Consider the following 24,642-nt stretch of genomic DNA (forward strand, 5'->3'; position numbering starts at 1 on the left):
AGGTTCATTTTCCAGGTGGAGGCAGGCACGGTAGTCCGTAGCATGTTCGCGTGTGTGCTGCCCGGGGTGATATCATTCTTGTGTGGATTCTATTGCCTTCTGCATGCCTGGCTGAACGCCTTTGCCGAGATGCTAAAATTCGCAGACAGATTATTTTACGAAGTAAGTCGAAGAAATATAAGTGTCATCCCAAATATAAAACCTAATTCATACGTCGAAATTCAGTCCCGGTCCTATTTATCAGGTTCAAAGGTATATTAGTTGAACAAGAATAAAGAGATGTCTCCTATCACATTTCTGACTCCAGAAACGTAGCCTTCTATTTGTAGGGATGTAGGTGCTGAAAGGGGGAAATTAAGTTAATATTAAAGTCAGAAAAATGTGCTCCTCGTCCCAGGTGTTCGCGCGAATGCCTTTTAACAAGATATTTTAATTAGAAACTTGAAAAATGTGGCTACAGGGATCTAACATCGAATGTGGAGCTTTCTAGCCCTAAAGTGTAGGTACCTATGTATCTACTAACTACTGATAGAAACGGTCGATTATGCTTATGAAATATCTTCAGACTGCCCGATTATAAGATTTCCGTACCATTGTTTTGATTTCATTATTAATTAAGTTTAACCGACTTCAAAAAAATCTGATTTATTAAATATATATTTCAATAATTCCCATTGATCACGGGGTGTTGCAATTGTTCTTGCGTAAAAACGTCGTTACCTACATATTTCTGCGCAATAAACGTTTTATCTAAAAATGGTTTAAAAAACAAATGAAATAGCCTAAGAGTACCTACTTAACGTATATAATATACATTTCAACGCAACTAAGTTCACACTTAATCAACATTGATTTAACTATATGTACCTACACAATTAAATCAATCAATCCTTTCATCAACCATTAATCAATCTTATTGAAATATTAAGTTATTATTATTGTGACTGAATATGAATTTCGATTTGATACCATTAGTTCATCATCATCATCTCAGCCATAAGACGTCCACTGCTGAACATAGGCCTCCCCCTTGGACCTCCATACGTGCCGGTTGGAAGCGACCCGCATCCAGCGTCTTCCGGCGACCTTAACAAGATCGTCTGTCCATCTTGTGGGTGGACGTCCTACGCTGCGCTTGCTAGTCCGTGGTCTCCACTCGAGCACTTTTCGACCCCATCGGCCATCTTCTCTGCGTGCAATGTGGCCTGCCCATTGCCACTTCAGCTTGCTAATCCGGTGGGCTATGTCGGTGACTTTAGTTCGTCTACGGATCTCCTCATTTCTGATTCGATCACGTAGAGAAACTCCGAGCATAGCCCTCTCCATAGCTCGTTGAGCGACTTTGAGTTTTGAGATGAGGCCGATAGTGAAAGACCACGTTTCGGAGCCGTAAGTCATCACTGGTAACACACATTGATTAAAGACTTTCGTCTTGAGGCACTGAGGTATGTCGGACGAAAAGACATTACGTAGTTTCCCGAACGCTGCCCAACCGAGTTGGATTCGGCGGTTGACCTCTTTCTCGAAGTTGGACCTACCTAATTGGACTACTTGTCCTAGGTAGATGTACGAGTCAACAACTTCGAGTACCGAGTTCCCAACAGAGACTGGGATGGGCACAACCAGTGGCGGATTTGCAGTCTTTGCCGCCCTAGGCCCCAAGCCTTGTAGCCGCCCCTTTCTCAGCATCAGCACTACATTTAGATCAGGCAACGAAAAGATATATTATAGAGGGAAATGCTTGGGACACATTTTATACTTAGTAACTTTTTGGACTCGTTAGGAGGTGAACATATCAAAAGTAGGGGGGTTTGGTTTGAACGTCACATTTTTCGGTTTTTCGCTTATCATACTTATCTCAGAAACTATATGTCCTCGTGACATAATCATAGGGACATAGGTTTTACGAAAAAAATAAGCAAATACTTATTCATTTTAAGTGACAGTTTTAACAATAACATTGACTTTTTATGTACCTACAAAAACATTCAAAAAATCTAAAAAAGAACAAACAAGAAAAACATTTTTTTGCCTATTTTCTTGATTAACTGCTAAACTATTTATCCTAAAATTATAAAAAAAATATTTGAGATTTTTACAATGACCTCTTTGATTTGATATGTAACACGATATAGTTTGAAAAACTTTATTTTTAAATTTTCTCATTTACCCCCCAAAAATGGCCTCTATATTTAAAATTCATTTATTTACGTTACACGTCCATCTTTGGGTTACAAACTTACATATGTGTGCCAAATTTCAACTTAATTGGTCCAGCAGTTTCGGAGAAAATAGGCTGTGACGGACGGACAGCCAGACGCACGAGTATAAGGGTTCCGTTTTTTCCTTTTGAGGTACGGTACGGTTTATAGGGTATAAACAGGGAACAAGGCGCGAAGGCGTCAATAATATGCAAAATCGACGCCACACTCGCGTTCGCGGCTTCGCGCCGCGATTCGCGCACAAGTTTGGGGGGCCCTCCAGATATCGTAAAAATTGTAGCTTGTAGCAAATTTAACCAACTTTCATTTTGTATAATAATCATGTCGTTAGAACGCATAGTTTCCGAGATATAAGCGAAAAACTGAAAAAAATGTGACCTTCAAACCTCTCTCTTCCCCCGGCTCAAGGGCTACGGCCGGGGACTTTTGATATGTTCACCTCCTAGATAGTCCAAATAAAGTTAGGTACAAAGTCAAAAATTGTGTTTCAAGCATTTCCCTCTATAGGTACCTTTTTTTGGGAATTCGTTGCCTGGCCTAATTTTGAGTTATTTTTAGCGAATTTTTTGTCACAATTTGCCGCCCCTACTATCTCGCCGCCCTAGGCCCGGGCCTACTGTGCCTTATGGGAAATCCGCCACTGGGCACAACATTGGCATTTGACATAAGTTTCGTCTTGTCCATGTTCATTTTCAAGCCCACCCGTTTTGAAACTCGGTTGAGGTCATCGAGCATCATGCTGAGTTCCTCCATCGACTTTGCCATGACTACGATATCGTCGGCAAACCGAAGGTGAGTGATGTATTCGCCGTTGATGTTGATGCCAAGTCCTTCCCATTCCAGGAGCTTGAAGGCGTCTTCCATTACGGCAGTAAACAGTTTCGGAGAGATAACGTCTCCCTGCCTTACGCCTCTTCGCAATGGAATCGCCCTCGTGCTCTGCTCCTGTACTCGGACCGACATGGTGGCGTTACTATACAAACACTTCAACACTTCGATGTACCGATAGTCAATATGGCATCGCTGAAGAGACTCAAGCACCGCCCATGTTTCCACCGAATCGAAGGCTTTCTCATAGTCCACAAACGCTAAGCATAATGGCAAGTTATACTCTTCGGTCTTCTGTATAACTTGCCGCAGCGTATGGATGTGGTCTATGGTACTATAGCCTTTTCGGAAACCGGCTTGTTCGGGAGGCTGGAAGTCATCAAGTCTGTGTTCGAGACGGTTCGTGATGACCCTTGAAGGCATAAAATAGAATTTTTTTCTTAAAAGACGGTACCTATTATCTATAGGTACTTATGTAAACCAAACAACTTTTAAGGGAACACCCAAATATTCCGAAATACGTTTTTCCGACTTTCATAACCTCGATTTTCATAATCCCGATTTTTTACATGACCGAAATATCGAAATTACGACTTTGAAAACCACGAAAGAACAAAATCACGACTGTGTTATTTCCGAAAACTTAAAATCCGATTTTCATATGGACGAAAGCTTAAAATTCCGATTTAGAAAAAATCCGAAAATATTTTTCTCGAATTTGTCTATTCCGAAAAATCATTGACCGATCGGAAATAAAGTAATTCGGTATTCAGAAATTCGATCTTTTGTGAATTCGGAATAATGAAATTCGTGATTTTCAAAATAAGATTTAAACGCACTTTTTTAAGTCTCACTAACCAAAATCCGAATCGGAGCACCCCACATCCACGTCGTCTTGTCTGTCCTACACCTAGAGTGTATGTAAAAAGATAGAGGCGCGGAGGGGAAGCACGCCCGCTGTAGCAAAGCGCAGAGCAGCCGAAGCGGCTGAGGCGAGCATTAGTGCCTGCGCTTTGCTACGCAAGGGCCAAGAGGCTGCTATGCCCGCAGCGCCGGAGCAGTTGCGGAGCAACTGTTGCCAGAAAAGTGGCTCAGGTTAGGTTAGAACTACAACCCGACGAAATCAAACTGTTGCCAGAAAAGTGGGTTAGGTTAGGTTAGAACTGCGACCTCACGAAAACAAACTGTTGCCAGAAAAGTGGGTTAGGTTAAGTTAAAACTGCATCCCCCAAGAAAACGAACTGTTGTCTGTAAAGTGGGTTAGATTAGGTTAGAACTGCAACCCCCAAGAAAACGAACTGTTGCCAGAAAAGAGGGTTAGGTTAGGTTAGAACTGCGACCTTTACAGAAACCAACTGCTACTGGAAAATTGGGTTAGGTTAGGTTAGAACTGCGACCTTTACAGAAACCAACTGCTAATAGAAAAGTGGGTTAGGTTAGGTTAGAACTGCGACCTTTACAGAAACCAACTGCTACTAGAAAAATGGGTAAGTTTAGAACTGCGACCTTTACAGAAACCAACTGCTACTGGCAAAGTGGGTTAGGTTAGGTTAGAACTGCGACCTTTACAGAAACCAACCGTTGCTAGAAAAGTGGGTTCGGTTAGGTTAGAACTGCGACCTTCACAGAAACCAACTGCTACTAGAAAAATGGGTAAGTTCAGAACTGCGACCTTTACAGAAACCAACTGCTACTGGAAAAGTGGGTTAGGTTAGGTTAGAACTGCGACCTTTACAGAAACCAACTGTTGCTAGAAAAGTGGGTTAGGTTAGGTTAGAACTGCGACCTTCACAGAAACCAACTGCTACTAGAAAAATCGGTTAGGTTAGGTTAAAACTGCGACCTTTACAGAAACCAACTGCTCCTGGAAAAGTGGGTTAAGTTAGGTTAGAACTGCGACCTTTACAGGAACCAACCGTTGCTAGGAAAGTGGGTTAGGTTAGGTTAGAATTGTGACCTTCACAGAAACCAACTGCTACTAGAAAAGTGGGTTAGGTTAGGTTAGAACTGCGACCTTCACGGAAGCCAACTGCTACTGGAAAAATGTGTTAGGTTAGGTTAGAACTGTGACCTTTACAGAAACCAGCTGCTACTAGAAAAATGGGTTGGGTTATGTTAGAACTGCGACCTTTACAGAAACTAACCGCTACTAGAAAAGCGGGTTAGGTTAGAACTGTAACCCCCCACAGAAAAGTGTTTTTAGAAACAGAACTAACTACATACACAATTATGTAGAAACATACATAATACATAATTATGTTGAAAAATTGTGTTTGTGAGTAACTCTTATAATACATATTATGTAAAATAGGAAATTTTAAAAGGCATTTCTGCTTACTTTAACGACGTAGGTATCATTAATTATTATGAACAAATTCGGAATTTCGTTATTCGGAATTTAAAAAATCGGAATCACGTCAAATTGGAATTCAAAATTTCGGAATAATGACAATTCGGAATTCGTGATTTCAACAATCGTAAATGTTAAATTCGGTATTTTTTACGATCGGAATTGTAATATTCGGAATTATGTGGTTCGGAATTTTAAAAAATCGGCGGTTTTGCTATTCGGAAATATAAAACTTCGTGATTTTCATCGTTCGGTAATTACGACATTCGGAATTATGATGGATCGAGCATTTAAAAATCGGAATAATAAAATTCGATATTCTAAAATTCGGCATAAAATATTTCGGAATCGTGTAGTGTACCCAACTTTTACTATGGAACCCTGAAACCGCGAACATTAACTGTCACATAAATATATATAAGTAAGTACCTAATATATGTCGGCAGTCGATCGTAAGATTAGGCAGATCGTAAAGTTGTTCACGTGACAAATATTTTCACGTTTGACGATTGGTATGTTTAAGAATTTCACGATATGCCTGATCTTACGATCGGCCGCCGATAATATAACATCACGTATAGTATGCTTTTCCTCAAATTATTTTTACGCCTAAGACCCTAAGCTTATAACAAAAGCAATTATTTCTTTTATACGAGCGGTTTAGCTCCCGTATTAGGCACGTGCCAAAGCAACAATGTAATTTAGAAAGCAACTGTAGTGAGATAGTATTAAGGTTCAAATTGATGTATTAATATGAGGGCTCGCGTACATGGAGTTGGTCGATCGTCCTACATTACCAAAACATTACTCGTATCAGCTGTTACATAGATTTGAACCTTAATACTATCCCGATACAATTGCTTTTTAAACGACATTGTTGCTTTGCCAACGGGAGCCGACCGCTCACACAAAAAAACAATGGCTTTTGTTTAACCTTTTGGCCGCCGGACCTAGTCCGCAAAGACGCTCACTCACACGCCAGAGTAAATTCTAAGTAAACAACTAATAAAAAGTTTAGGGATTGGAAAATGTGATATCGATATTTACAATTTATGGTAAAAATCTTCTCAATTTGGCTTTGTTCTTAACCAACTTTAATTTATTTCGAGAATGCCAAAAATTTACATATTTTTTACACACGACAATGTTAAAAATAAAGGTCTTTATCATTAAAAACAACCACTAAACAATATCGATTCATGACGTAATATCACCGCACTAGGCTCTACGAGAAGTCTTGTATACATGACAACGGCGCGCATGGACTGCCCGCAGTGCAGACCGACAAGGACCGTTTCCGCGCGGATTAAGTAATAATAGTCTCTAGGTCAACGGCGTAAGCGCTTGTCGGTACGTAAACTTTATAAGCGTATGGTTAGAGCCGCGCATCGTGTGTCGATAATATAAATGTACCGGAACTTTGGGGAAAATGACACGTGGGTTGAATTGTCAATGAGTGAAGAACAATAATATTGGATAAGGGTGGGGATCAGAAATGTTCGGGAATGCATGTTTCACATTCGACATGTTTCTTAGAAGAGCTTGTCAGTTCCCGTATTACACCCTCCCTACCATAATAATTTTTCGTCAATTTCAAATACATAACATTCTCATAGTTAGGCGACACTGACTAGTCCGAGCGTCCGCCTGTAGGTACCATTCTTGTGCGAAGCGGTCACTGCAGGGTATCACTCCCCACTACACTATCATCTCAAAATGAATCATTTGTTCTGCAAATAGACCACAAGGGCAGATTTACTTGTCTGACTCTACTATGGACAGCTGAACAAGTTCCCTGAACTCCAGCTATAGTTATGCCTGTCTCTCTCTCGTTTAACGTATTCTAGTTACTAGTTATCACCAATTGGCATTTAACAGGTGTTCAAATGCTTAAATAAAACCAGATTGGCCACTTGATATTTATTTTGAATATTCTCTAGAGATGCACCGGATATTCGGTTACTATCCGGTATCCGCCCTATCCGGCCAGTATTTTAATATCCGGCCGGATACCGGATACTGCCCTACTATCCGGCCGAATACCGGATAGTACCATTGCTTGATTTTGGAGTAAACAAATTGGATTTAAGAAACAGTCACGGTCATAATTTTATTGTTTTATTATTATATTACGGTGTTTATTATTTTAAAACAATTTAGAGATTCAACTGACTTGCACGCGCACTCATTTCGAACCTAGAAATGTGTCCGCGCGAACGTTCACTTAGAAACAGGTCAAAACTGCAGAATGCGCACCTGAAAAAGCGAAATGTAGGTGCAGCTCTGCTGGCCGATATTCGGCGGCCGGATACCGGATATTCGGCCGAAGGTCAGGCCGAATATCCAGTATCCGGCCAAACAACTATCCGTTGCATCTCTAATATTCTCATATCGAATTAACATTCCCATCCCTAGCTGTCTTGTATACAAGACAACGGCGACGAGGAACATGAAAAACGTTGAAAACTGGAGCAATTTTTTTGATTGCCTTATTATAAAAGAATGGATTTATTTATCTGCTTTAAATGCAATTATTTTAAAAATCAAAGACCTAAAACATTAACACGAGTGTAAAAATATACTACAATTGATGTTTTTTCACATTTACCGAGCGGTTGAATTTGTGTCTTGTATACAAGACAGCGGCGCCAGTGTATCGTTCTATCGTTGTCTTGTATACATGCCAACGGCGGTCAAAGGGTTAAAAGATCTTTAGCATAAAAATTGATAAAATTTGAGAAAACTCATACTATACCTACATACATTGATACCAGGAGTGGTGGACGACATCTCAATTCTCCAAGTTCTACCGCGCTTGGAACCGCGTAGTACACTCTTGGCTGCGCGATCACATATACAAGCCGCTGATCCCGTACACTGGTCGCGCGGGGGCTGTCTTCGCCGTGTTCTTCGTAAGTATATGCCACTCCCTTGTGTATGTTATAAAGCTGTTATACGTACAAAGGATGTTTTACCACAGATAGGTAGCAAATAAAACGGCCTATGGACGCTTGCAAGTCCAGACGTGTTGCTGACTATTGAAATCATAAGGCCATATTAGGTACACTTTGACATCAAAATAATGTAATTTTACTATTGTCTGTATTGCTATACAGATTTCGTGGAAGTTCCCAGGAAACGGTGTATTATGGATTAAGGGATCATAAGTATGACGATGAGATGCAGTACATTGACAGAAAATAATCAAGGGCACCATGTTACAATAGAGGCATGTTCAGATATTTATGAGCACCTTGGCCGCTCTAATATATCTGAGGCGACTGTACCACCCATCATAGCAGTAAACAAACACAAGGCAAAGTCTCTCCCTAATGGCTCAATATCGCTCGTGATATTTTTCTCATTTGTCTTCTCTCTAGGCCCATTGATAGGATATTACAGTGTAGGAACAACCCTGCCACATGAACAAATTGTGGACCAGGCTAATAAGCTATATTTTCATTCCTTTGGGTCCAATTTGTATAGGTATTAAGTACCTATTTCATTTTATTACAATCACTACACGGCCTTATTTAAAAGCAATAGAGTTAAGTGCTGTATTTCACCATGTATTGAGGTCTAAATTTTAGAATATCTACTTTATAATGACAACAGAATTACCGGGCTATGTACGGAGCCGTACAGCACAAAAGTGCCATCCACATCATCTGTCAAATTCGAAGCACTAATTTCTACAAAACTGATAAAATCAACGAATCTTTGCTTAAAAAGTACCTAATGAACTTCATTCTCTCTTTTAGTTTCGCAGTCCGCATATAAATCCCTTTTAACACGTTCGCGGACGCGGATTGCATAGCATCCGTTTTTGTACTCCTCCTGGTGACGCGCCTGCTATTGCATCCGTTATTCTTTTTAAATTTCTTCGTTGAAATGCTTATCAATCCGCTTAACCACAGTATAATTTTATTCATCAACTTTTCCTCTACCAGTCACCAGAGTCAAATAATGCGTACTGCCATATTACATAGTTTTATCGAAGTTAAAAATTATCCTGTGACGTCTCCAAATTGGCCCCCCTTTCTGTGACGCGGATGCTATAGCATTCGTCTTTGTATGGCAGCTCCCTTAGTAGCCCGGCAGGTGCGTCTGGGAGTGGACACATGTAATTTGGGTCAATTTCGTGCGCGATAGCGATTTTGACGTATTTTTAAAAAATCGTAATTAATGTTTTTCTTACAATTTCTTTAAGTTTTTCATTGTGCTTAATAAACAAACGTGTTTACTTGCTGTTAATTATACTACAGTAAAATTTTGATAACGATTAATGTGAAAAAGTGAGGCATGAATGTGTATACCTATTATTGAAATAATTACGTTACTAGTCATAGTTTTGGTCATATAATTGTGAATTATAGCCTGTTGGCGCTCGATGATCACCTCCCACAAGGTAAGCACCTTATGACACGCATTTGTGGTATCATTCTGTGTATATTTCATGCCTTGTATTTGGTGCAGATGCATCCGAAAAAGAATATAAAGTTGGGTGAATCATCGCTTGGCAGGAAAAGTGGTGGACGCTTTACGTCCAGAACTTAACGCGGCGGTGCGTTACAGGGAACTGAAAAAGTGTAATGCGGTACATATTGACACTTTTGAGAAGTAGTGTTGGCGTAAAATGCTGCGTATACCTTGGACAGCTAGAAGAACAAACCTCTCATTTTAAGAGAGCTCAACATTGCAACTCGGCTCTCTACAACATGCTATGAGACCCATGACTGGGCCTTTAGATTAGAGCCAGTCTCCAACGCATAATTTGTAGGTAGTATCACATAATTTGAGGTCGAATGAACAGCGAACGTGCTTGACATGGGGCATGTATGAGATGGACTCAATATTACAATGATAAGCAAAGAGGGAACAAAACAGAAGAAGAAAATTGTTTGAAGAGGTCAGCAAATGAGTCTTTAGAGCAAAAATCGCGCCCTTAGGAAGTCAGAAGTCTCAGCCATCAAGTCCATCGAGCACGATGTATGAATGCTATAACATGCGATGTCATATAAAATCCCATCTTGACTACGTCATGTGACAGACATGCTTATGCATCCGAATTGTATAGCATTTGTTGTCACATAGCGTATAAAAAATATACTTTATATTGACGCGGATTGCATAGCATTCGCCTTGCATAGCATTACGCGTCATATACAAACCTAAAAGATATATTTGTAGTGACAGGAATGCTATAACAGTCCCAATATTTCCATACAAAATTTAGGTGTCCAACTGGTGTGACTGAGCGTCCGCGAACGTGTTAAGTTTGAAGAAAAAAATGGTTTATTATACCTAATAAAAACCAGAAATGTGTACCTCTTAGTTTCCGAGATAAATAAAATCGATACGACGAAAAGAATAGAGTACCTACTTACCTGGGTTCAAAAATGATGGATTGTATCTGATGCCGAATGTAATGTTTCCATTCGTTTCCTGAAATATAAATGCGAGGCGCATTAGAGCCGGTCCGCCGGATAACAGCTCATTATTGTTCGTGAGTAATAGAGAATCGATATTGTACGGAAGATAGAACCCTTACTCACATACTTCATTCGTCGAATTAGATCGAAAATATATCACGTTTTCTTTTTGTGAATGATGACTTGGAGATATTTTGCGAGTATTATTTAAATTTTGATGTGCGCTTTTAAACCACCTCAGTTTTTCTTCCTATTCCATACAAACATAAAACAGGCAAGGCGGATAGGTTTAAATAGGGTATTTGCCTAACAGTCAAATCAGTTTCTTTTTTCGAATTGTCAAAACGATATTGCTACTATAGAATTTAATAGTACATTACTACAGAGGCCGGGACAAAAGGGGTTGCCGGCCGAAGACATATAGACGGCCGAGCGAAGCGAGGCCAGTTAGGTATGAGCGCGGGCAACCCCATTTCCCGCCGAGGTATGTATAGTGCTTTTCTCAAACATGCAATGAAATAAATAAAATAAAAAATCCACGAAACCCAAGTTTTATTTATAGAAAAAACTAAAAGTTAACTACACCCAAAATATAACCAACACGTACCACGTACCTATATCATTATCACGCGTATGTTTTACACGAGTCGTGTATTTTTACTACCCGTATATTTTCATGTATCTTTGATTTTTTGGCCTTGTATCCGTCTGACTGTCGTTTTCGTCGCATAAGTTTACATAGTATTTCATATTGATATCATGTTTCACATACATCGTTGCTTTATGCATGGAGTAAATAAGTATAATTTCCACAGTGTTGATGAATTTGTAGTTACATTCATTTAAAATATGCCACAAAACTGTTTCTAATAAACTGTAAGCCATTTTTCTTAGTTTCTCAAATAATAAAATTGCCGTAAGCAACCATATAAAAAAATAACTACGCGTGTTTGAGTAGACCTTTTTACCGCTAACGTTTAGATGAAATATTTTAAATGTTTTTATTTGTGTAGTTAAATTTATAATTTAAAATTATAAAATTTGGTTAATAATGTATTATTTATTAAGTTCATGTTGATTTTAAACAAATAAAACTGCAAATTATAGCAAACATTATTTTTGTTTTTTTTTTATAGGCGTAGTGGCAGTGTCATTACGAACCATAAAGCCAATACTGCCTCTAGTTTTTTTTTATGGATGAATGCCACGATGCTGTGTCACAAATATCTGTGAAATGAAAATTAAAAAAGAGGACTTTGCCGGCCTAGGCCTGCAAGATTTGTATGAAATTCCATTAAATACCTTTTGTCCTAGCCGCACCTGAAACGTCATACTTCGCAGCCTATTATAAGGAACATAACATCAATATTTCATTGCATGTTTGAGAAAATATATATTATGAAACACTAGCATGATGTGACGTCACAATCGAATTGCCTACTCTTTATAGTTTTATACGGGTTTAAAAATGGAAATTGTGTCTAAAAATAACTGCTGTTCACGTTTCTTTATTAATCTTCTGGTGCTTTATATCGTACAAGGTGTAAAATATTTTATTTTAAATACAGTCAAATACCCTATAGGCACCTCTTCAATTGTCTTTCTCGTCCGATATTACGGTTTTATAGTTAGTATGGAAATTTTAACGATTATCTACGCCCTACGGGATAGTAGCTGTCAGCGTTATTTTTATTAACTGAAATACATATTTTCTGATGCAGGTATCGGCTTGTGCGCATGAAGTGATCCTAGCGCTGTCGTTCGGATTTTTTTACCCGGTGCTGATGATGCAGTTCGGGTTTTTGGGCGTCCTACTGGTTCCTGTCACGGCCGCCAGCGGCCGCCGGTATCCTAGTGCCATGAACCTGTTTATGTGGCTGGCCTTTTTCGTCGGGAATGGTAGGTGGAATACTTATATGATATATTATGTCACTACCTGCCAGTGGCGGGACATCAAACATATCCATAGGCAAGGATAATTAACTTGGTTTACATAGTTCCATTACAACTATGCTCAAACATTCAAAAACGGGCACCCATACATTTCTCATAGCAAAATTGGATAGTACGACTAAGTAAGTACCTCCATAATGTAGGTTTATCGAAATTTAAATGAAGTAAGACGTTACAGGTTGCGCTCTTAAATACAAATCCCAAAGACCTCGGCGTTTAGAAATGTTATAAGTACGATAATTAAATTAAATTTTCGCAATTGATTAACAAAGCTTTTATATTTAAACAACCCTTGACTAAATAGAGACTAAAATTGCCGCAGATTTGTAAAGAATTGAGAATAATGTAAGTAATAACAGGCTCGGAGCGTTTATTGCGGCTATATTTCAGTAAAACAATAGGTTGACATTACCGGAAATGTCTCTATTAAAATTATCTTTGGCCTGCTCATTTGGTTTCCGAATAGTTAGATGACCATTACTCGAATAGACATATAGTTCGTTTTTTTTAGCATTAGAAATAAGGTAAACAATCTTGAAGTGTCTTTTAATTGAAAAACACATTTTAAAAATAAGTTACGGCAAATATGTAACAATTATGAATCTAATACGATCATTTATATTCTTCTGTTTTCATATGTAATAGTTTTTGATTCTTAAAAAGCGTTTTTCAATTAAAAGACATGTCAAGATCGCTTACCTTCTTGCAAATTATTCCTAATGCTAAAAAAACGAACTATAAATGGACAAAGGATTCCACTGTTCATTTTATCATGGAATGTAATATTCGCTTATACCTACCTCAAGTGTTCACTGTACGTGTAATCTAACACCTCATAACTACTTCTCTAAAACAATTTGGACAGGAGAAGCGAGTATTGCGAAATAATTCAAATAATAAAGGATAGATAAATAAAACAAATAACTCGCGCCCATATAACGTCAACAAACAATAACTTTGTTGGACTATAATGTTTTGCTACTGTTATCATAACATTTGTACCTATCACAATTGTTTATGACCGCCAATCAACAGATGTTAGCAAAGCAAACATTTCTGCATCGGCGGATAGGGGCTAGAATGAAACGATAGTCATATTGGTGAGAGATATACAAAACCTTGGTTAAATAATGACACAAACATAATTGTATAAGTAATTTAGGCAGAGATGTGACTTATTTGAATTACTTGTATTTAAAATGCAAATACAAAATGCAAAATACCTATTTTGTATTTAAATACCTTTTGAAGAAAACTATTTTGTATTTTATTTGAAATAGTTTTTGGGACCTATTTTCTATTTTCAAAATACAAAATACTTTATAGTAGGTAGGTAATGAAGGTAGGAGTTACAATCTCTTCTGATGTTACAATCCTGGCAACTGTCTCATTCTTTTAACATGGAACTGTTGAATCTGCTTTTTTGTAACGTCGCACATGACCACAAGCGTAGCAAGTGGTTAAAAAAGTTGAATCTTGAGTGTTGCGAGGGTTTCAAGGCACGAGAGGAAAACAAACTTTTTGCCCTGGTGAAACACAAACAAGACGTTTTCATCACACTAACGAGAGGCATTATAATAGCTGTAAAACATTACAAATTAATGCTTTAAATGTTGGCCGTTAAAAACCATCATCCATACCTACATCCTACCGGTTAATATGAGCAAACAACTAGAAATTTGCACTTTAGATAGAGGATTGATTTCAAAGAATAAAGAGTCTTTTCAACTCGGAAATTCCGAGTAATACTTTTTAACTCAGACTAGGTTCATATTCACTACTCAGAGTACCTTTTATCGCAAAGTATTTGTATTTTAAAAAAGTATTTTGAAAATACCTATTTGTATTTTGTATTTAAATGCTTTTTATAAAGTATTTTTCACATCTCTGAATTTAGATGTATATTTCCGAGCGATCGCTTCTACTTAATCTCTGTTTATTAAATTTGAACCACTTGTCGATAACGCGCATGTACCTACCGAATTTTAACATAAATAATAAATAACAGAATAGGTGAGAATAAAGTGCTACATAAATCAGTTGCGATCGTTACTTTTGCCGCAAAATATGTATGTTAGGTACCTAATGCCTACTTTTTGGGACAAACTATAAAAATAATAGAAAACCTACAGTTGATTAAGCTGTCGAGTATTATTACCACAGAGTTTTTTTATTATGTTACCATTTCCCCATATACTTTTTATGGCGGTAACAAACAGTTTGAAAAATGTATGGAAATTTTAGGACACTTTTTTTCTCCGGATGAAAAGGGCTCGCGATCCTAACTAGAAATAACACAAAAGTGCCAAAAACGGTCACAATATATAAAAAAGGGCAAAAAAGAAAAACGCTCATCTACGAAATAAAATGTATTAATTGTTCGGTTTTGATAACTGATTGGATGTGTCAACAGGTATTCTCTGGAGCCTGTACCCGATGGAATACTTCGCTCGCAAGAACTGCCCGCCTTCGGAAAATGACAGCTTCTTTATTCCCAAGTCGTGGTCGTGCCCTGAAATTGTTCTCAAACCCAATTGGACATTTCAAAATCCTTTCTAAACCCTTTAGCCCCCATTCGCACGACAGCTTTTCCAACGCGCGTTAAAAAAGCGTTTGAATGGCGCAAATGGAAAACCATGTATGTATTCCAACGACGTCGACGTGGCGCTTTTTATCAAGCGTTTTTGGATTTTCGACTTTAAGCCTTGGTCGCTCGGTCTATCGTGCGAATGGGGGCTTACAATCCGTCTAAGAAGCTAATTGTGCACAGTTTATCGACTTTGACAGAAAAATGGTGGGAAAGCCTGTGTGAAGTGGGGCTGTAGTGACAGCCGTCATATTTTCGTAGGATATTAACATTATTAACGATTATGGAGGCGTGTGCCGTTTGTCACAGATAAGTTTGTGCAGAGTTAGCTTGGCTGGTCTGACTTCACAGAACTTAGAAAGTACCTAGTTAAACTTTGAAGAGTAACGGATTACTTAATTACCTACATTCTAGTAGGTATATAAATACATAGTTGATTATTTTGTAAGATTTTATAGATGTCAATAACATATCACAGATTAAGATGAGATTTACGAGTATAATGTTCGAATATACTTCCAGTAGAGATATTTGTTATTTTGTCATTTAAGTAGTCAGTTTTGCTGTTGTAATTAATGTAAGATAATATAAATAAACTATACTTTATATCATAATAACGTCGTATTTACAACTTATATTTTATACATATATCTAATACCCTAATACTTAAGTGACCAAAACTAAAACAGACTAATTTTGTTTTAAACGTGTGACTTGAATAAGTACCTAAATTGATTGCATGTGAAGCTTCTTGATCGACTTTGTACCTATTTACCTACTCCTGCATCGATTAAATCGAGTGTAGTCTATCCAAGTTATTTATACAATTTATACGGTAAGGTACTTGAGAATCGTTGAATCGTGAGTCAAATACTTTGCTCGTTCTGATGTATATGTATAAGTAACAGATAACTGAGATTTTAACTGTTAACTGTAGGTAATACTGCGTGTGTCGCGGTTAATAAGGTTAAGGTTCGCGTGTTAGTTAGTATGTACCTACGTCATCCGTCCGGGTTATCCCGATTTGTTCCTAACTAGGATGTCAGCCCAAACACCGTTCGAAGGTTTACAACAAACACCTAGTAAAAACAAGTAGTAAAAAGCCTCGATAATTTAGAGTGTAATTTCTTCGCGCTGTTCCGGAGATTTTAAATTTAGGTGCAGTGCGGCGTTTTGGCTATGGCCACTCTAGTCTGGTCACTATGTAGGAAAGACAATGAATAATAGAAATAAAACAGTCATCTGTTCAGTGAAGATCTTAACGCTCCTCTAAAGATATCGAAGAGATGTTTCAATTGCGGCGCGGGGTTGTACAGCCCCTGTAACTGTCAATTTCCCTGCAACTTCCAACAGTAATGCAGCTGCAATTTACATCCGAACGCCACCTTTATCCACAAGTTCCATGCCATGATTGTTAAACAACATAATCGCCAGGAAACTGCAATATAACTCCATTAGGCCCACTTCCACCATCCCACACTAACCCGGGGTTAAGCGGTTTAACCGTCAACCCAATGTCAAATTGTACTGGTAACTATGGTAACTCCAGATTTAACCGGTTAACCCCGGGTTAGTGGATTGGTGCAAGTGGGCCTTATTTGTTTAAACTCGGTAGTTTAAATTTAAATAAAAAGTAGGTAAATTATGAAAGGGCTAAATTGGTGTGACGTGTAAATGTGTACCCGCGGTGTTTGTTTTTGGATTGTGTCCCTTTTTAAGTGTGTTAAACTCGCAAATTGGGATAGGGTGTGACACTGATGCTTGTCGCTACCGGTGTTCTCAGTTGGCCCCTATGGAACGTTTTCTAATATATATGTTAAAATCTCGTCTAAATTGTAAACAATGTAAACGATTAAACGAATAATTAAAAGCAACGTTAAAATCATAGGGACCATGGATGACATCGGTCGAAGCCACTCTGGTTTTCAAAACTCATATAGGTACTTTATTTTACTTAGTTTTGAAGTTAGTAGGTAGGTAAGTGATTATTTTTAGGGTTCCGTACCCAAAGGGTAAAACGGGACCCTATTACTAAGACTTCGCTGTCCGTCCGTCCGTCCGTCCGTCTGTCACCAGGCCTGTATCTCACGAACCGTGATAGCTAGACAGTTGAAATTTTCACAGATGATGTATTTCTGTTGCCGCTATAACAACAAATACTAAAAACAGAATAAAATAAAGATTTAAATGGGGCTCCCATACAACAAACGTGATTTTTGACCAAAGTTAAGCAACGTCGGGAGTGGTCAGTACTTGGATGGGTGACCGTTTTTTTTTTTGCTTTTTTTTGCATTATGGTACGGAACCCTTCGTTCGCGAGTCCGACTCGCACTTGCCCGGTTTTTTTTTATTTGCACTGCAGTACCGCACTACTTCAATATTGGTATAGGTTGCGCTGCGATACCCTTCCTAATACATCGGTACAATCAGTATTCGGAATAAGTAGCTACCTATGTCGATTCAGTTAGATATGTAATACATATTAAAAAATGAATATCAATTATGAAATGTTTTTTGTTTACTATGATAAAAGTTTTTCAATTTATCTGACTTTTTATCATTGCACTAAGGTTTCAAATTGATTGTTACACTGCTGAGCTCTCGGTCAGCTAAATCGTGAACCAAAATTCATTTTGCAAGGGCTTTTTTCACGTTTCAGTTAGAAAGTGCTGGTGCATTTTTAAAAATTTCATTTGCGTCGCCAGGGTAAGCCACGCCCACAACATTATTTCATGTACAGTCATCAGCAATAGTATCTTACACAACTAGGGCCGCAAAAATATATGACGCGCTCTTATTGCGCTCCAAATAAGAACGTGTCACATATTTTTGCGGCCTTAGTTGTGTAAGATACTATTGCTGATGACTGTACCTAATGAAAGGGGGGGATTTTTAATTTTTTCATACCGACAGCATTCGCCTTAACTACCCCAGCCAAAAGTGCCAAAACTAAACCTACTTATCATATTTGGTTCAACTCAACGTTATTAAAAGTAAGCAAATAGGTAGTACTAAATCGAAATAGGTAGATCTACCTAATCTATAATTATAAACAAAAGTAATTAAGATTTTTTAAATATATTTTATTTTGTATAAAAGAATATAAGTATACATATATATTATTACAGGGGATAAACTAACAAACTTACGTAATTATGTTTACTTACTTCCTAATGTAATTAATAAGATAGATAATAATGATCTCATTGAAAACTTAATACATAGAAGATCTGTAAGAAAACACGGACGATTTTGTTTTTCGGTAATAAATATAGATATAGGTATAAGAAACCTGAAAATAAAGTGTATCTTTAATTATTTCTCGCCGCTTAGAAGTTGACATATTTTAACACATGTCATTTCAACAGTCAACAGCATGTCAACAAGTACATTTTGTGTGAACAAGAACAACATGATTTGTTGCACAATATGGCACAAATGTATTAAAACGACACGTCTGCAAATTTATTTCTAAGCGGGGGGCTACAAATACAATACAGTCAGTAGCAGAAGTTGCTAACTTAAGTTTGCAACTTCTGCTGCTGACTGTACATTTGTTCATTTGTATTCGTAATTGTGATTCGTCAAAGATTCATTGATTGTGTAAAGTCCAAAAAAAATTCGTGCTTCTAAGTTGACAGCTGTTGTAGATGTCGCTGCACGGTCCCGTAGATTATGCTGTAATTCTGGCTGTCAAAAGTTGACTTTGACTAAAGAAATTATCAGTGGTGACAATAGCAATTGCTCAGTACAATCCCCATCAAATATATCTGAACATGCTATTTAAAGCTGTGACAATTGGGGCGTGTTCAGATGTTTGTGAGCGCCCTGGCCGCTCTGATAAATCTAATGGCGACGGTACAGCGTCTGTTCAACTAAGAGCTACGTTTTTATTTCTTAAACGTTACTTCTCTATTGCAATCAATGACTCTTTGGTTCTGTTATGTGACTATTAAAATTACGAAACCCAAAATTCAGTCGTATTACCATCTATCTTATTTTGAAATATAATATTATATCTACAAATAACGTAAAGAATATTTTATTCTACATATAAATAAGACCACTTCTTCTACGTATTGAAAATCAAAATTTATTATAAGTAGGTATTAATCGATCAATTATTTTCATTAACACACACAATCAAACATGATTAATACTTAATTATCAAAATGTTTACTTAATTATAATCGATAATATTTGACAATAGTAATGGCACTTTCAAAATATTATTACTGTACTTATATCGGTCGGGATATGAACTGTGATTAGTGATTACCTTATGTATTGTTTTCGATATCCCGATATTTCGACGCAGTTATATAAACGAAAAGAATATCGGAAGCTCGAAAACAATACAAAAGGTAATCACGGTTCATATCCCGTTCGATACAAGTAAGTCTAGTGAAACTAGCCGTGAATCATTCAAAACTGTTAATATTACTGTAACTCTAATAAAATAAACAAAGTATTAAATGTAACATCAACTCTAATTTCGCTAATATAACACATACATATAGTGTGTAGGTAAAAGTTAGAAAATATCGTATAACTACAAATATGGAAAGTAACAGTCTATGAATAGTTGAATAAACCGCTTGATTAAATACCAAGCCGTCATATTTGGCAGAAAACCGCAATTATACTAGCACACTACGGATCGAGTTGAAAATGATAATGTTAAATTAAAGTAAAATAATTAAAATAATCCCAGTCTTTAAATACCTAAAAGCTAGCAATGCAGTACCGGAGACAACCCACAACCGTGTGATGTGGCGCAGAACTACTAGGAGGGCTGACCCCAAGTAAAATGGGACAAAAGCCAGGACCAAGAAGAAGAAGAAGAATCCCAGTCTTTAAATTAGAAGTGTATAATTATGTGCATTACTGACTTGGGTATTGAGGAGTAGGTACCTATCCCTATTCAGCGTGCAAACATAAATTTCATATACCTACATTTACCTAACAATCATATTCATAAGTTTTACCAGACAGAAAGGTTTGACATGGTTGTTTTTAATGCTAAATCATATGAATCTGATCTAACAACAAAAACTGTGTCGCAAAATGGCTACACGGTTAACGAATTCACTGCCACCCTCTTTTCCTGGACATTCACCAGCTGGCGCACTTTGATGTCACTATATATTATGAACGCGTCTGTGCGTCAAAGGCACAGGGTGAAAGTCACGGTGACGCTTATATGCGTCAGTGGCAGTGAATGCGTTAAAAAAGTAATCTCAGCTTTACCAGAAGTCCTTCGAGATTTAGTTTGCCGTAACAACATAAATTTACTTATTTTATGGACTTTAGTCTTTATAAATGTTAAGATACCGGCATTGTTCTTACGTCCGTCCAAACTTAAAAAAAAAAATATTTATTGAATTCTTTGGCTTTCTACCTTTACCTCCTTCTTTTAAATATCACTTGAAAACTAAGTAGCCTTTCACTAAACAACATAGTTTCTGTCATTACATTCATGCCTAATGACTCATGCCGTATCTTTCACAACGGATCGCAAACTGGTCAGTTATGGTGACTCACAAGTTCTTTACCTACTGAATAAGCAGAACTAGGACAGTTTAATTAGCACCGTAAACCCGGACAGCGGTAATTTCGTTAGATACGGACTTTTAACAATGGCAGGTTGTTAGGCCTTCCTGCCACTAGCAACTTGCCTTGAAACGATCTCAATTCACAGCCCCTAAAGACTAAAATAGCATAAATAGATGCGTTCTTCTTAGGCAGAAAGTACCACTTTGAGTGTAGATGCAAATAGAAGTCATCTTAATCGATAACTGGCAAAGTGTTACTTTTTAATTTAGAAAAACACATTAAAATATATGCAATAGGTTTAAAATTAAACTAAGCATAACCAATAAAAGAGATTAGTTCTGACTTTATAAAAAGAACTGTGCCAATTGCGATAAATGTGTTACCTCTTAATAAATTCGTGACTAAAGAAATGCAGTTGAGCCTTAAATATAAGATAATTTGTGTAAAAAAAATAACTTTACTTAGACAGCTGGTGTACGGTCAAGCTCCTTGAACAGTGACGAAGACATCCTGGAAAAGAAACGCGTTATACATTAATATAGTAATTTAAACAAAACCTCTTCTGTTAGATACATACATAACCATAAAATAATTTCAATAGTTTGTTTCTGATGTGATGACTTAATTAACCACAATGAGTATCAACTTGTATTGAGTTGATTCATTCCAAATCACATTTTAAAATACGAATGTATAAATTTTCTTTGTTAATTAGAGATAAATTTCAATGTTGCAATTGCAGTTGCATCAAGTACTTACTTGCTTATCATGTGCTTGTAAATATAGTGTGGAATAATTGTGATGTTTACGACAGAAGGGCTGTTATCAATGACTTTTGATATCTCTTTATCTTTCATTCCAACAACATTGATTGTGTTCACTTCCATTAGCTGATGGTCTGTCAACATTCCGTTACGGGCTGCAGATGAATCTTTTACTAGACCGACAACCTTTCCGTCTTTGAAGTGGAAGCCCACATGTCCAATGGAGTCTTTGTGCAGGGTAATAGTCCTCTCAAAAGGCCTAAAAATGAAATGTTAAAAAATTTGTTTAACATATACAGTCAAAATCGTTTATAACAAAGATAGATTATGGTCATTATAGCCAATAGTCACTAAAACCAAGATTTAATACTCATATTGTGTAAAGACAGGCTTCATATATCGTTGTACCTGGTTTGTTGTTATACGCAAGATTGTTATAACAAACTGTTTTGACTAGTTCTATTGTCTTTCAGAATGGAAAAACATTGCCATTGTAAAACAGACAGTAACATGTTCTAAAATTACAATTATACTATGTATTAATATTAATATAAATCAGATTGGAAGGGATTGCAGAGGAAAATGATTTAAATTATTTAAATGTACCTGTCCCTCACTGCCATAGTGATTCCATTGACTGGCGCCTTTCGCAACAACTCATGGCACTTCTCCATAGTCAAGCCAGCAAGTGCTACATCATTAATTTCCAGCACTTGGTCTCCAAATCTGAGCCCCGCCAGAGCTGCAGGGCTTCCAGCAGCAACATAGCACACGAACACACCACTGTTGACGGAATGCAGACGGACCCCACACTTGCCATCCGCATCTTTGCAGAGAACCACTTGCCTAATGGCATTGGTTACAGTAGCTTTCTGTAGGGACACTGACTGAGAAGATAGGGGAGCTATGAGGTTGCTTACTGCCCCTCCAGATTGAACCTGAAATGTAGGGTTACACAATACTAAGCATACAGTCGCCATCAGATATATTGGAGCGGCCAAAGTGTTCACAATATCTGAACATGCACTCTAACGCCCTGACAATAGAGGCGTGTTCAGATATTTGTGAACACCTTGGCCGCTCAGATATATCTAATGGCGACTGTAAGTACATCAATACACTATAAATCTTAAATGTATATGGATAGTGATAACTTACGGTTTGCACTGAATATTCTGGCATATTCGCGGCTATGACACTTTCAGAGAACTCAAGGCCCATGTATTCTCCCAAGGAGGGGTAGAAGTGGCCAGTTGGGGCAGGGGCGGATGGGGCATCTGCCACTGGCAGGTGGTTGTGAGTGTAGGGTGGTGGCCCCTGATGCTGGGCCATCTGGGCCCGCACCATCGTGTCCACCTTCATGTCCTCCAAAGAAGGGTACAGCGACATCCTTACGCCCTAAAAATTAAACAATTACTACGTTACAAAGGAAACAAACAGTAAAGTATTAAGGTCAACTTACACCAGTACCTATAGTATCTAATTGAAGTACTAACAAACGGAAAATCACTTACCTTATTCTTATTACAACTACAAAATAAAGTATGACAGACTTTAACGAAGATATCTCCCAGTTAAACCAAAGCAAAATTAGTATATGCGCAGAAAACTTAATTTATACACGAACAAGTTTAACAAAAACCCACTGGGAAAGGCCCACCCTGAGTCACAATAATGCAGGCTATTGCAGAGTGCAGACAGACATGCGATATGTATGCACGTCAGAAAAAAAAACATAAATAAGTATCACGAACCATTCATGAACCGAGACCGACCCAAGTGTTTAACCTCTTCAAAGAAGCTAGCTGGCAACCCTAGTAAATAACAAGGTACTTTCCAAAACAGATATGTCTGTCAAAAAAACAACCAATAATTAATATGGTTTCTTATTAAGTTATTAAGGTTAACACTATTCTTTGGTTAACACACCAAGCCAACAAATCCTTATTATTTTTTAGAGTCAGACCAAGAATAGTTTGCAGCGGATTTGATAGCCCACGCATTGAGTGTTATACTTGGTCAAGCTGATCTTGTCAGTAGAAAAAGGCGGCAAATTTGAAAAATGTAGGCGCGAAGGGATATCATCTCATAGAAAATTTGAATTTCGCGCCTTTTTCTACTGACAAGATTTGCTTGACCGTCTATATTTTAAACATCAAACTTCTAGAGTCGCACCAAACAAAGTCTGCAGCGGATTGGATAGCCCACGCAGTGTAAGTGTTATGTATACGTCATAATTTCATAGAAGTTTGACGTTTAAAATGACACTTGCATTGCGTGGGCTATCAAAATCGCTGCAGACTTTTTACGGTCTGACTATATGAAATTATGACGTATAAATGACACTTAAACTGCGTGGGCTATCAAATCCGCTGCAGACTTTTTTGGTCCGACTCTACTGATATGTGTTTTTCTTTTCTCTTTATTTTTAGAGCTTGTCACCGAGGTGAACATGTCGCTCCATAAAAAACCACAAATTAATATATTCAACTGATATGTGTTAATTTTGTTAAATATCAAAAGGTATCGCCACCCACGCTTTGCTGCGGATCGCCGGCACACGCCAACAAACAATCGTTGGCGTTGTTAATCCGTCCAGACACAGCCAACGAAGGCCAGCGAAGGCCTTCTTTGAGGTTCGTTGGCCTGGGGTGTATGCACTTGAAGGAGAACTAACGAACGTGCGACAGCCAACACTGAAAAACGTTCGTTGGCTTGGTGAGTACGCATTTGACGTTGTATGGCCTAGCGTGTACGCACTTGAAGGAAAACTAACGAATATGCGACAGCCAACACTGAAAAACATTCGTTGGCGTTCGTTGGCTTGGTGTGTACGCACCTTTATGCTGTATGGCTGCGTAAAAGCAACCCATCAAAAACATAAATGTAAAAAGGAGAGCCAAGTTCAATACAAAAATTATGCTTGGCTGTGGGGTTCGCCGCAAAAAGA

General features: G+C 37.7%; 2 protein-coding genes across 2 annotated transcripts in view; one reads left to right on the forward strand and one right to left on the reverse strand.

The window, feature by feature from the left end:
- Positions 1–15,604, forward strand: part of LOC134665116 (sterol O-acyltransferase 1) — a 60,282-nt gene extending 44,678 nt beyond the window's left edge. The window contains exons 7-11 of the mRNA XM_063521944.1: positions 16–162; positions 8,175–8,312; positions 12,554–12,731; positions 15,199–15,349; positions 15,523–15,604. Coding sequence (XP_063378014.1) covers positions 16–162; positions 8,175–8,312; positions 12,554–12,731; positions 15,199–15,344 — 609 coding nt within the window. The 3' untranslated portion in view covers positions 15,345–15,349; positions 15,523–15,604. The remainder of the gene's footprint in view (positions 1–15; positions 163–8,174; positions 8,313–12,553; positions 12,732–15,198; positions 15,350–15,522) is intronic.
- Positions 15,605–18,434: 2,830 nt separating this feature from the next.
- On the reverse strand, positions 18,435–23,123 carry LOC134665112 (syntenin-1-like). Its single transcript, XM_063521935.1, has 4 exons — positions 22,851–23,123; positions 22,299–22,630; positions 21,688–21,951; positions 18,435–21,438 (listed from the first exon to the last, which is right to left on the reverse strand). The coding sequence occupies exons 1-4, from the start codon at positions 23,079–23,081 to the stop codon at positions 21,390–21,392; spliced, it is 876 nt and encodes a 291-aa protein (XP_063378005.1). The 5' UTR covers positions 23,082–23,123; the 3' UTR covers positions 18,435–21,389.
- Positions 23,124–24,642: the final 1,519 nt, after the last annotated feature.

The sequence above is a fragment of the Cydia fagiglandana genome, chromosome 6 (assembly GCF_963556715.1).
Source record: "Cydia fagiglandana chromosome 6, ilCydFagi1.1, whole genome shotgun sequence".
Taxonomy (NCBI): Eukaryota; Metazoa; Arthropoda; class Insecta; order Lepidoptera; family Tortricidae; genus Cydia; species Cydia fagiglandana.